The sequence below is a fragment of the Dipodomys ordii genome, unplaced genomic scaffold, assembly GCF_000151885.1.
Source record: "Dipodomys ordii isolate 6190 unplaced genomic scaffold, Dord_2.0 Scaffold192, whole genome shotgun sequence".
Lineage (NCBI taxonomy): Eukaryota > Metazoa > Chordata > Mammalia > Rodentia > Heteromyidae > Dipodomys > Dipodomys ordii.
In genome coordinates this window covers 3,698,532-3,713,344 of record NW_012267408.1, presented here as the reverse complement: position 1 = coordinate 3,713,344, position 14,813 = coordinate 3,698,532, and the positions used below count along the sequence as shown (strand labels likewise).

The 14,813-nt window shown below is 39.1% G+C and overlaps 1 protein-coding gene across 1 annotated transcript; it reads left to right on the top strand.

The window, feature by feature from the left end:
• Positions 1-735: 735 nt before the first annotated feature.
• LOC105999556 (uncharacterized protein C2orf78-like) lies at positions 736-9,176 on the top strand. The gene is made up of 4 exons (XM_013034604.1): positions 736-832; positions 5,175-5,933; positions 7,213-8,753; positions 8,835-9,176. The coding sequence occupies exons 1-4, from the start codon at positions 736-738 to the stop codon at positions 9,174-9,176; spliced, it is 2,739 nt and encodes a 912-aa protein (XP_012890058.1).
• The last annotated feature ends 5,637 nt before the right edge of the window (positions 9,177-14,813 follow it).

Sequence of the window (14,813 nt, the reverse complement as noted above, 5' to 3'; positions counted from 1 at the left end):
GGAGGAGGAGGAGGAGGAAGGAAGGAAGAAGAAGGCGACGGCCAGAAGAGAGATGCAAGTGCAACCTGCTCTGGATGAACCAAGTGCAAGGCAGATAGGATTCAAGGAGAAGGAGCTAAAAGAGAAATGACCTGTATGACAGTTCCCTACAAGGTGCTCTCAACTAACATCATCCTACTCTTCAACCAAGTAAGCAAGAGTTCTTGTTAGTCTTCTTTTGATATTTGAAGGTTCTACTAAGTTTCCTAATTAGGTCAACTAAAGTGATTTCAGAACATCTATTGTTATTCAAACTCAATAGCTCTTTTTTCTCCAAGAACATTAACTCTATATGCAATTTATAATTATAATATACACTTTTATGATATGAAATATAATGGGAAATTATAACTTTATTAATGAACATTGGTAAGCAATATTGAGATGATGCCCCCAACATAAAGAGCCTAGAAGAAAGCGGATAATCATGTCTGTCTTGCAAGATCTCAGTCCCGTAGACTTCAAGCATTTAGGAGCCTGTCTCTACCCAATCCCGTTTTCTGGTTCAGAATCTGATCTTGCAATTGGCTGCTTCATACCTGTAAACTGCCTTTCTTTATGACATCATTACCCACCAAACTTATCATCAACTAGTAGAATCTTGATGTTCCAATGGAGTTGTCTGTAAATAAACTTGGATCATCGCAAGTGACCAGTGGCCAGTGGGCAGCATCCACTGAGCTTCTTACTGGTCATATGCGCTCCTTAGCTTCAGCTACCCACACATCATCCAGTGTCATCTCCTCATCCATTGTATCTCCAATTGATGTTACCTCTTCTCTCACCACATCAGGTAAGAAGAAAACTTTTTAAGATTTTCTTTTAGATAACTCTGCCCCTTATATTTTGTAGTAGGATCAAAAATATCCTCAAATAATTAGAGGAAGTATTGAACTAGAAATATGGAGACCAACATTCCATTATGGCTGAGATATTTACTAGATATGTGACTTAACCAGATGGCTAAAACTCTGACAAAATCTGCTGCTTCATCTACTACATGAGGATAATGGACTGTCCATCCTCTGTTCCATTCCTTTTCTAATACTGAGTCTTAAAGGGTATGTGTGTTCAGAGAATGAAGCCACCCAAACTTCTTCAGAGTGTCTATTTTAACCACATTAACTGAGAACAAAACATAGATGGTGTAGAAAACTACATGCCATCATAGTCTCATTCCACTAAGTATTTCCACCTCAGTATTTCAAATATAGTAATGTTATAAAAGTAATATGTATGTGCTTTTTAGTTTTCTGTCTAAACTAGATAAGAAATAGGAGGGATGACAGGGCTAACAGACATTCTAGGGGGAAGTTTGAGACTGTTTATAGTAAGCATAGGTCAGAGAGGGGAAGAAACAATAAAATGAGAGAGGACAAAACAGAAAAAAACTCAAGGAGATGCAGCATGAAGATAATCTCAGTAAAAGAAAGGTGGTTTAGAACAGAATGTTGAAGAGAATCAGATTGTTAAATCAACACACAGAAAGATAGAGTGTTATTTACTCAGAGGAAGGCAGAATTGTAAGTGTTAGCAAAAGCTTAGATTACTGGACTAGAAAGAAAACTAAGGGTACAACAGTGTATCATTAAAAGCAGTTTCAGATAAGTCACCTTTAGTTGGTTATAGTTTATTGACTCTGAATACAGATAATGCTAAACAGTCTTTAAGCAGTACTGGGATTTGAACTCAGGACATGGCACAAATGCAGGCTAGTCCTCAGATTTTGCTCAGGACATCCCTCTGTTATCCTCTTACCTGTGCCTCCCTTGAATTGGCCCATAGGCCTGACCACTAAAGTGGCTTTAGTTTGTGGAGATGAGGTAACACTAGCAGTTTGTCTGGGATGGCCTCAAATCACAATCCTGCTCTCTACGTCCCAAGTTGCTTGGATTTCAATGGTGAGCCACTGAGCCTAGTCATAACAGTTTTTTGGGGTTTTTTTGTTTTTGTTGGTAGTGGGGCCTGAACTCTGGGCCTAGGTACTACCCATCAGCTCTTCAGCTCAAGGCTAGTGCTCTACCACTTGAGCCACAGGTCCACTTCCGGCTTTTTCTACTTATGTGGTGCTAAGGAATCGAACCCAGGGCCTCATGCATGCAAGGCAAGCACTCTACCACTGAGCTACCTTCCCAGCCCAGTCAAAACAGTTTTGAATATAAACGTTGTAGTCATATATTTTAGATATGATTTTGCTAATAAAGATACTAAGGGAAAAGGTTATGCATAGAGCTATGTAAGAGCATTTTCAAAGTTCTATTTCATTCTGATTTATTAAATATATAGATTTTTAATGAAGTATCCTGCTTTTCATCACAAGTAGTTTTAAAATAAGAGTTACTTTTTTATCTTTACAATAAATTTCTGGCTAAACCAATATTTACTGAAAGCTACTAAGTTTTTTTGACCCAAAAATCAACAAGAAAGACCATTTTAAGAATAAAAAGGAACTGTGAAATTCGGGAAATTATGTAATCACAATAAAAAAAAAAGAACCTCGGGGAAGGTAGGGAAGGGATAATAGGGGGAAAACAATGGAGGGAGTAACAATGCTCAATAGGAAGTGTATTCATTACCTTACTCATGTAACTGTAACCCTCTGTATAGTATCTTTACAATAAAAAAGAAAGAAAAAAAACAGTGATTAGAGGAAGAGGGTTCTTCCTTTTTAATTTCATTATTATGATTTGCTATTATTTTTTTATTATTATCATGAAGAAAAAAAAGAATAAAAAGGAAAAGTTAATCTGCACATCTCTATTTCCACATTTATCTAAAACTCTTTGGAGTCTGTTAGGGTTTTCTATATTAAAAAAAAATTGTTTGGTGCTGGAACATAGCTCTGTGTCAGAGTTTGTGCTTACTATATACATGGCCCTTGTTGAATCCCTAGCACAGGTAGTAATAATTATGTTTGTTATTATTATAAAGCTGTTTTTAATAAACTTGTATTATAAAGTTGTTTTTAATAAACTTGTATTATAAAGTTGTTTTTAATTATAAAGCTGTTTTTAGTCTAATGGTGATTGTTTTTCAGACTTTGTGGGTGATATTTTCCTATGTTGAAGATGATTATAAGCTACTTTCTGAGGATAAATAGGAAAATTTTTACAATCTTTTTGGGGGGAGGGGGAGTACGGTTGTGGGACCTGAACTCTGGGCCTGGGCGCTGTCCCTCAGCTCTTCAGCTCAAGGCTAGCGCTCTACCACTTGAACCACAGCCGCACCACTTCCAGCTTTTTTTTTCTTCTGCTTATGTGGTGCTGACAAATTGAACTCAGGGCCTCATGCATGCAAGGCAAGCGCTCTACCACTGAGCCACCTTCCCAGCCCCTTACAATCTTTTTAAAGTCATTTTGCTTATGGCTATAATAGTTGGTATACCTAAATAATGTAATTTATGTGTGTGTATATATATATATATATATATTACTTGATGTGCAATATTTAGAGAAATATGCATTAGTACAATAAGGAGATTCTTATTTTTATTGCTCTGCTGTTCACTAGACCCTTTGAAATATCATTTGGCTGATTTAGAATTTTGTTTTTATACTGTTGCCCAAGCTGGCTAAAAACATCTGAACTCAAGTGATCCTCCAACCTCAGCATCCCATGTGCTAGGATTACAGATGTACTCATTTTCATTGAAATATTGGTCTACATAAGTTGTGGCCCATTAACTATTCACATTCACTTTATTTTGTTTCTCTTTATATACTTTCTACTGATAACGTTTTCCTTTCTCTATGAACTGAGTAGAAATTCATTGAAAAACAAGACTAATAATGTTGTACATGCCTATAATTCCAACATCTCAGGAGCCTAAGGTAGGAACATTACAAGTTTGATGCCAGCCTGGGCAACTTTCGGGAACTTGTCTCAAAATTTTTTAAGCTCATAATCACCTTCTACTTGGATTCTGTTTTTTGACATATTATTTACAAAATGAAAATGATGGGGCTGGGAAGGTGGCTCAGTGGTAGAGCACTCGCCTTGTCTGCCTGAGGCCCTGGGTTCGATTCCTCAGCACCACATAAGCAAAAAGAAAAAAAAGCCGGAAGTGGCACTGTGGCTCAAGTGGTAGAGCGCTAGCCTTGAACTGAAGAGCTGAGGGACAGTGCCCAGGCCCAGAGTTCAGGCCCCACGACTGGACCCAAAAAAAAAAAAAAATGGTAATGTTTACTTCCATAATATTGCATATATCAATACAGAACTTCATTTCTTACTAAATCTGCTATTATTTCATGCCTAATATGAATCTAATTAATATCTTTATTTTTATTTCTATATATTTTTACTTTTATCTAATTTGTTAGAACTTTATATCTTCTCACATATCATATACAATCTGACACTTTTATTCATAAAAGATTGATTACAAATTATTATTATAATTATTGATGAGCAACCAGAAGCTCAGGGAGATTAGCATTTTCCTTCCAAAAAGATTTCTTGACAAACACTCAAGAGGTCTTTGTGACTCCAGATTAGAAGTCAGTCCAGAAGAAGGTAAAAAAAAAAAAAAATACCCTGCTCTGTGTTTTATGTGAACTCTACAAAATGGCACATGACCTGCACAAGGTGAGACAGCAAAGACAAAAATAATAGCACTGTTTTTGAATGAGCAACATAAATTGGCCTACAGAAAAGTTTCTGTTTCCCAGGTTCTGGTGTTTGTTCACAGCACAGAGTTCTAGCAAGGAAGTCAGGCTCTGTAGGCTGATATTAACACAATGGAAATACTTGAACCAATCAGATTGACCTCTGACCTTCAGTTTCCTCACTTCTGTAATGGAGATGTTACAAGTTGTCTGAGGATATCCTAGTTCTAAAATGTTTCCATGCTAAGACATAGTTATGACTTAGTATGAGGAGCAGCCTGCTTCTAGCCCAGGCAACAGCATAGGAACCAGACAACTTAGCATCCGCAGTTGCCCAGTTTGGGAAAGTTCATCAGAAGAATACCAAATGGTTCCAGCACTTATAATCCTTCTAAATTGTTTGCTGATATATCAGTGGTTATGGTATCAGAGGGTCCTACTCATAGCCACATTCTAATATACTGTTTCTCAAATACAGTGAGAGTTTATCAATCTCACCCATTTTTTCCACCACCCTCTTGCTTCTTACAGATAATTTCTATAATCCATCTTTACTTGGGGCTGCAAACTCGCTGCAGCTCTCCCTTCCTGTGGTAAGCGATGCCACTTCTATAACAGGAAGTGTCCGCAACTTCTCAAGAATTTCGACTCCAGCTGTCACTTCAGCATGGCTAGCGCCATCAACTGCTGGCACCTCTTTTCAGCCACTCACGGGTAGTGCCTACCTTTACCAACATTCTAGCACAATGTTGTCAGGGGTTACTGGCCAGAGCTACATGTCCACTTCAGCTTCCTCCTGTCCCAGTGTTTTTGAACAGGATACCACAGGAAACAATGAGAAGAAGTCCTCTGAACTTGGAGACTTCACTATGACTCTCATTGACCAGGGCACAGCAGTGTCTTCAATGACAATGACATCCCAATATGCTAAAACTGCAGATGCCAATGCCATAGTCCCTCTCTATCCATCACTGTCTACCAGCCTTGTTCAGGCAACACCATCTCAGATTCCAAATCAAGGACATAGCTTGCCCCTTCCCTACCAAGAAGGAAACCAGGCCTATTTCTATGATCAAAACACACTGGGGCCTCTATTATCTGGAGAACTTGGTCCCTATCTGCAGTCATATGGCTCGATGTCATACACAGAGAGTAGGGCCTCTGCCCCCCAGCCAGAAATAGTGATGGTGCTCAAAGAGGTCCAGCCCACAGATGTCCTACCACCAGCCTCCACCTCTGGAATCTACTACTCTGTGTCTGCTCAGCCCGTCACAGAAGCAAATTATCAAGGTAAGTATAGACAGCAAAACTCAACTGGATTAGCCTTCAAATGAAGGTCACTTCTGTAGCTGAGTTGTGATGACCTCACAGAGAGGCAAAGTCTTAAGTCCTGAGCCTTAACCACCACCCTCTCTCAGGTCTCTCCAGTTTTTGATTCTACATAGGGCAGACAGGGCTGAGGACATGGCTCAAATGGTAGAGCACTGACCTGAGTTTAAAGCTCAGTACTGCCATAAATGAAGGAAGGAAGGAAGGCAACGAAGGAAGGAAGGAAATATGGAATGTGTGACCATCATCTGCACTGCACTTAGATGACCCACAAAACATACTCAGGCCTTGCTTTTTATCACTCTCCTCAAAATCCATTACATTGTAAGTAATCCACTGCTGCAGTCTGGTTCTTTGTTTTCTTTGGTAAATACATTAAATTTCTTGTGGTAATAATGGTTAAATTTTTCCTAATTTCTTGTGTTCAGAGATCTTAAAAACAAAACAGGCTTAGAATATGTCCTGTTATGTATTTCATGAGCAAAAACTCTTCTTTGGGCACCAGTGGTTCATGCCTATAGCCTAGATACTCATGAGGCTATGATCTAAGGATTGAGGTTCAAAGCCAACACAAATAATGTTTGAATGTAGAAAGTCTAGCTGAAGTGGGAGTGGGCAAGCCATAAGCAAAAACAACAACAACAAAAAACCAAGCAAGAACAAAAAGGCTCTGAGTTCAAGCTCTAATACTAGTTACTAGTGCTCACAGGTGCACACACACACACACACACACACACACACACACACACACACAAAGAAACACACAAAAGTCACAAGACCTTCCCTTTTTCTCACTCCAAGCTCATGGTGAGACATATTATACTCAGGAGAGTGGTAAAAATTGACCTTCCTCATTCCTCTATGAGAACATGAGGATTTATAAACTTGCTTATTTGTTGTGCATGGGTCTGAACCAAGAGCCAAGAACATAAGAAGCAGTGCTCTACCACTAAGCTACAATCCAAGTCCAAATCCTTTCATATTTTTAAGCCACTTCCACTTTTATTCCACTTACAAAACTCCTATAAAATAAAAACAAAATAATAAACAATGGCATCTAATTATTACAACTAGAGTGTTCATCATCTATCTTCCAATTCATAGTCCTGTCCATGATTCTTAGGACAACCTACTAGAAATGCTGTGCCTAGTGTTGGCAGGTTCCCCTTTCATTTTGTTGGTATGTAGATGTAGCATCTCAATAACGGGGGGACTGATTTATTCCTTCATTTCTTTGTAGTGATGGAAATTTCCCTTGGAATGGACACTTCCCTAAGACTGCATCCTCAAAGTCAGACATTCTGTCTGCCAGAAATTCCAGAAAAACCCAAATCCTTCTGTAGCATAAATGATAAAATAATTGAGAGCAACATCCTACCTGAGCTTGGGGACATCTCAGCAATACCTCCAGTCCAGAGCTCTCCTAATATCTTGGCCTTGCCTCCAGCACCAAGCCAGGAACAAACAGAGAATAACCATTTGGATGAAACTCAAAGAAAGAATCTGGATGCCTTCCAGATCTCCACAGAAAGCCAGGATTCACCATTACTTCCTTTAGAAATCCCTGACATAAGTGAGCTTCAGGCCTTTGTTGATACTTTGGGCCAAGAGGAGAAGCCTACTTGTGAAAATGACAATTTGGAAAAGAGCAGCCTGAGCCTTGAGGACCAAGGGACACTTGAAAAGGAAACTGAGTTTAGCAATGATCTTACTGATATTACAACACTGGTGGAAGATATTTACTTTCCCCAGATTCTCAACTCATTCACAGATATTGATCAATCAGAAGTTTCCACAACAATACAAGACAAAGACAAGGGAATCATCAATGTGACACAGATGCAGGAAAAATCCAGTATCACCAACAGTGCCACTGATCAAATCCAAAACAAGCATGAAGCCTTCGAGGTAGTCAGTGGAGCTCAGCACCCAAACCCAGAATGTCTGCTGGAGGAAGAGGTGATTATGAGCACCATCCCACCCAGTGACAAGGCTTCTGTGAACACAGCCAAGCATTCTACCAGCAAACCTCCAAAAGCTGCAACCAGCAGGGTAAGCAAAACTAAGCGCCATAGCCAAGAAAAGACCAAAAGGATCAGGGAAAACAACTCCAAATGTGAAGAAACCAAGCAGTCAGGGAACAAAATCAAAAAAGAAGAGAAGACAAGCATTCCCAAGATGAAACACAACAGAAGTCACCCTGAGCTTAACCAAGAGAACTTCAAAAGGCCTCGAAGCAATCTAGGTATGCATATGTTGGAGTCAGTTCAGGTTTTTCATGCACTAGGGAAGAAGAATGATAAGAAAACTGGATTGTCTTCCTCCAGATCCTTAAAAAATGTAATCAGCACACAAGACACCAAATTTTCCCCAGCTATGAAATCCTGGCTGGATATTCCTCATGAGGGTAAAGGCTCTAAAAACATTCAAGTCAAGAAAAGGGATAGGAGTGAAAGCCAGTGTCCATCACCAACCCAGGATGAGCTGCCTCCACCTGGGAAGGTCAAGCTGGTTCCTTTGCCTTTTCCAACCCCCGAGAAGCCTCAAGCTCGACCTGTTTCTCACAAGCCACAGTCTCTGGCCTCCCAGAGACCCACTGTACCTTACCCTGCCCGACCTCATTCTAACACAGCTCAACCTACCACAGTCAGCTTATCTCAACCAGCTACTGCCAACACAAGTTTCATAGGTTCCACCAAAACATCTCAGCCAACTGCAACCAATACAACCACACAGGGATTGACCAATGTTCCCCAGCCTAGTGTGTCTCAATCTGCTGTTGCTAGGCCTAAACCCTACAAAACATCATCTGCCACCTCTCTTCAGCACAAGCCTGTACCAACTGCTGGGAACAAGCTCCAGTCAATGCCTAAACCCTACAAAACATCATCTGCCACCTCTCTTCAGCACAAGCCTGTACCAACTGCTGGGAACAAGCTCCAGTCAATGCCTAAGCCTCAAAACCAGTATCTACTCCAAGATTTCAGCTGCCAACCAATTCCATGGAAGAAAGCCTATATTCCTGGGCCAGTAGTATCAAGTCCCATCACCAAGGAGCAAAGGCCAGAGCGTGAAGCCATGAAAAAGCGGGCCCAACAAGAGCGTGAGAATGCTGCCAAATACACTGCTTTGGGGAAATTGCAGTTTTTTGTTCAGAGGGAAAAAGATATGGAAATATCTCGATACTATGGCTATGCAATGTAACAGCCCTTATGATTCTGCATACCAATTTCAATACCAGATGATTTTCTAAATTACATGAAGATAGATGTAGACAATAATATGGACATATAAAAATGTATCTAGATACATAGATAATTGTAGAAGAAATTCACTATTCTGATATATTAAAAATGTAATAAAACTGAACAATGGAATGTAATGGAATTGATTAATAAACCATTAATAAAGCCGCCATTTGTGTTTTGAGATATTGCTAAACTTTGGGTTGTTTTGGTTAGACAATGTCAAAAAAAAGTACAGAAGATAGGTCTAGTTTGACCTGAGAAATGTAAAGCAATCTCTCATGGAGAATAACCTTGTATCTTGTGAACAATCAGATACAACACTTTGGAATCAAGATGCTGGTGGCTCACCTTATAATCCTAACTGGAAATAGAGCTTATAGTTCAAGTATAGAGCACCAGCCTTTAACAAAAAAGCTATGGGAGAGCACCCTGAGTTCAAGCCCTTTTACTGTCATGCACACACATATGCACATACAAGTATGTGTGTATACATGTGTATATGTATATATGTGTATATACAAAAGTATACACACAGACAAACATACACACAAACACTTTAGGAAGTAAGATACAGTACACAATTCCAAGAGGTTTTAGTTATATAGGATTAGAAATGGGAAAGGTAAACACAAAATATAGGAAAGTCTACCTCAGAAGAGACAAAGGCTCAGTTAACTGGTTACTGCATCAACCAAATTTGATTAAAGTTTGACGTTCACTTGGCTGGGCCATGAGAACTTTACCCGCACGAGGTCAACCCAGAACATGGTCTGAACGTAAGTCACCATTTACTCAACATCCATTTGCAGGGCAACAAGATGTGCTACTTCAATTAACCTTCCAACTACACAAGATCAATAGCACTGCTTCACTTGATTAGTGAGCCTCAAAAGTTGGTTAGATCACATTACAGGCAAAGCTTCAGGGCCTCCACCTGACTTTCAGAGCACAATATCTGAAGCTTATGGATAGACAAGATCAAGTATCTGAAGGGGACTAAATACTAAATGAGGATCCATATCTTCTTCCACAATCTTGGTACATGTTGCCATTTCCAACTATTGGCAGTAACTGAAGAACCTGAAGAAACATCAACTTCAGGCATCCATTCCCAGCCAGGGGCATGCATAAGGTTTCTCCTTCCTAACTGCAAGATCCAATGCCCAACTGTTGGGTTGGCCCAACTGGAGGGAAAGAAGATAATGGGTACTGGGGGAGTACTGGAAAAGAAGAGAGTAGGGAAAGACATAGGGTGAAAAGTCATCATCATTGGAAAATTAGTAAATTACACTAAAAAATTTCTTGAGTTATAATTCATTAAGTTCATTTCAAATTGTACAACATCCTATTTTACCATTCAGTGATATATTAGATTTCCCAAAATAAAACACCATTACTCTTTTTCCTTTCATGTTTTTTAACAAGATCCATTAGGTCAAGTTAGTTCACAATGCTCCAAAATAATACCATGAGAAAAACATCCAATTGAAAGTGAAACTGTAGTCTGGAGGTTCCTCAAAAAACTAAACATAGACCTTCCCTACAACCCAGCCATACCAATCCTTGGCATCTACCTGGAGCATCACAAGCTACAATATGATAAGGATAGATGCATATCCGTGTTTATTGTCACACTATTCACAATAGCCAAGATAGGGAAACAACTTTGATCCCCACAATAGATAAGTGGATCCAAAAAATGGGGTATCTATACACAATAGAATTATATACAGCCATTAGAAAAAATAAAATAGTGCTCACTTCAGCAGCACATATACTAAAATTGGAACGATACAGAGAAAATTAGCATGGCCCCTGCGCAAGGATGACACACAAATTTGTGAAGCGTTCCATATTTTTTATAATGTACTATGTGATTTTTTTTGTTTCTTTGTATGTTCTTCCCCCGTGGTGTGACCCCTGTTGTCACTGTATTTCATTCTGGTGCCCTGCATTTTTCTAATTTGGGGAGGGGAAGGGGAAAAACAAAATGCTGAAATAAGGATACAGGATAACCCATTGTAACAATGAGATACACAAGATGCTATGTTGAAAACGAACTTTACAACTTTGGGTGGGGGAGAGAGGAGTTGGGGAGGTGGGGAGAAAAGGGATGGTAGGGGAAAAACAAAGGAGGGGATAACAATTCTCAATAGGAAATGGACTCATTACCTTGCTCATGTAACTGTAACCCCTCTGTACGGTATCTTTACAATAAAAAATATATAGTAAAAAATTTTAAAAGAATGTCATTTGCAGGGAAATGGATGGAACTAGAACAAATCATGTTAAGTGAGGTAAGGCAAGCTCAGAGAGACAAATGGCATGTGTTCTCCCTGGGGATATGACAAATTACACCGGATTCTAGATACATACAGTGATACCAAAAGAGGATAGTCTTAGGAGAGAATCACAAGGGTGTAATACCCAAACGCCTCTTCATATGTATATGAAATATATATATATATATATATATATATATATATATACTGAAACAAACTCCAAAGGTATAGAAACAAAGAACTTTTTTCTTAATTTGTTTTTACTTTTTCTGATGACTCTGTATTCTTTATATTCTTTACCTTATATACGAAGTACTCATGTTCATATCTGTAGCAGGATTGGGGGAGGGAACAGAATCCAAGGGAAAAGGGTGAAAAAGTGCAGTGATAGCATGCACTGGACACTGATGAAAGTGAACTATGCAACTCCTGGTTGGAGATGGGAGGGAGGGAATGGGAGAGAAAGAGGGAACAGATGACACTGTGTGAAAGGAAATGTACTTATCTGATGTGTGTAAATATAACCCAGCTATATAGCACCTCTAAAACAATAAAATTTTTAAAAAGTGGAGTTGTGGTTCAAGAGGTAGAACGCCAATAGAAAAAAAAAGCCCAACAATAGGGCAAGGCCCTGAGTTCAAGCCCCAGTTGTATGCCGCCATCCCCCCACCCCAGGGCCTCCCAGCCCCCAACCTCCAAAACAACTTTCCCAAAGAGCAAGTTCCTGGATACAGATAGGTCATGCCCATAATCCTCATTTCTCAGGAGGTACAGCTCTGATTATTGCAGTTTGAAGCTGCTCTGGCAAAGAAGTCTATGGCACTCTTGTCAACAATTAACCACCAAAAAATAAAAAGGGAAATAGAGCTGTGGCTCAAGTAGTAGAGTACCAGCTTTAAGCAAGAAAACTAAGGAACAGCTCCCAAGCCTGAGTTCAAGCCCCACTAGCACAAAAAAAAGCAACGTGTTTCAACATTAGATTCCAAAAAACATGACAAAGATGGTTACACAAAACTGACATACAGGCCCTGAGTTCAAGCCCTACTACCAGCAAAACATAAACAAAAAAAAACACCTGACCCTTTGAAAGCTCCACCTACAAATATATTAATGAATGACATAAATGTAAGATATAACAAGTCAAAATAAAACATCTTAAATATTAAGGGTTTTTTTCACTTCTGGCTTCAAATTCATAGAAGTTTCAAAATGCTAAATATTTGAACTGTTAGAAGAGAGGAGTAAAGTGTGTTGAATTGTTCCTCATAGAACAAAATAACACACAAGAAGCTCCTTTTTCCATCTCCTCACTTTTGCTGTGTTCCATGGTTTCTGTGATGTTGCACCCAACTATGGCAGAGAATACAAGAGGCCCCAGGTTCCTTAATGGCCACTTGTGAAGGAGAGGAAACCAGAGTATCTACCATGCTGATTTTCATATATAAGAACAGAGAAAACATCCTCAATGCATCTTGCATATGAAATAGCCAGTGGATGAGATGTCAGCATGGCCCAAGGAGCAAGAGGTAGAAAGTTATGGGCAAAAGAATTTTGCCCACATCTGGAAGAAGGAAAACCTGTAGTCTATGACTCTAGTCTCTCTCTAGTGTTTACTTCTAATAGTCAAAGACCATTATACAAAGTATTGGGGCACTGAAATGAGACTTCTGCTTCTGGGAGTTAGCAGGAAGAAACACTCATGATTACAAGAAAACAAAATCCAGGATTCGCCAAAATAACAATAACTACAATGAAGGGGATCAAAGGGGAGGGCACAAATGAGAGAGCAACTCCAGCCCAGCCCAGAATTCAAGAAGAAAACACGGAGAAGTATACTGGATCACATCATTCCCTCCTTACATTAAAATTTCTATTGTAGTATTTCAAATTTAGTTCTGTTCAAAGAATAATACTCACGTTTCAATTTTCTGTCTAAACTAGGTACAAAAAAGAAAGGAGGAGGGAGGATGGATGACTGGGTTAATAGTAGGCAGATAATTCTAGAAGAAAAATGTTCAACAGGAACTGGAGAGGTAAAGAAAAAGTAAAGATTTGGGGTTGAAAGTATGGCTCATTTTGTAGAGCGCTAGCCAATGAACAAAAGCAGCAGGTATTGAGTTTGAGTTCGAGTCTCGGACCTAAAAAAAAGAAAAAGAAAAAAGCTAAAAGATGTGGAAGGAGAAAATATGATAGAATCAAAGATATAAACAGAATGGAAACATTCTCAAAGGGGGGGGGAGGGAGAGGGAGAGAGGGTGGGAGAGGGAGAGAGGTAGTTTAGATGTAACGTTGAAGAGGACCAAACATTCTAAAATTAATGCACAGACAGCAGAGTGAAATCAAGTGTAGAACACAGTATCATTAAAAGCAGTATAAGAGAAGTCACCTTTAGTTGGTGGTGGTTCTATGTTTGTTTTATTCTTTAGACCTAAAAATCAAAAAGAACGAATTCCGTAAAAATAAAAAGCAAAGGTTAATTTCTGAAAAGTACTTGACAATTTCTTTTTTCAACCCAATTATGAACTCAGTATATGGCTGGCCACTCCCCAGGCCCTCTCTGTTTCTACTATTTTTTTTTCAGATAGGATCTGGAGTTTTAGTTCAGGCCAGTCTTGAACCATGATCCTTCTACCTGTGCTTCCCTTGTACCTAGGACCACAGCTACATGGGGTTGATTTGATTGAGATGAGGTCTTCCAAACATTTAGGCTACAATAGTCTAAAACTCAATCTTGCTCTGTTTCCCAACTAGGTAAGGTTACAGAAGTTAGCTACTTAGCCTTATCTGACAAAATGTGAATATTTTAGCCATATATTTCAGAAATGATTCTTCCTATAAAGATACTAAGGGATTATACAGAGGATTGGGTAACAGCATTTTCAGTGTTCTATTGATTTTTAAAGTTCACAAATTTTATTGTGTGTGCCAATACTGAGGCTTGAGGTCAGGGCCTCGGTGCTGATCATGAGATTTTTAGTTCATGGCTATGCTAGTGCTCTACCACTTGAACCACAGATCCACTTCCAGGTCTTGGTGGTTAATTGATGGTAAGAGACTCACAGACTGATTTCAAACTGCAATCCTCTTGAGTAGCTAGGATTACAGGCATGAGCCACCAGCAACCAGCATGGATTTGTTGTTAAGAAGTATTCTAATTTTTATCAGAGGTAATTTTAAATTAAAAGCTGCTTTTTATCTTTACAATAATTTTCTGGTTGGGAGAAGATCTTTACTAGCCATACAACGGACAAGGATCTCATATCTAAAATATACTTGGAACTCAAAAAATTAAACCCCCCAACAACAAATCC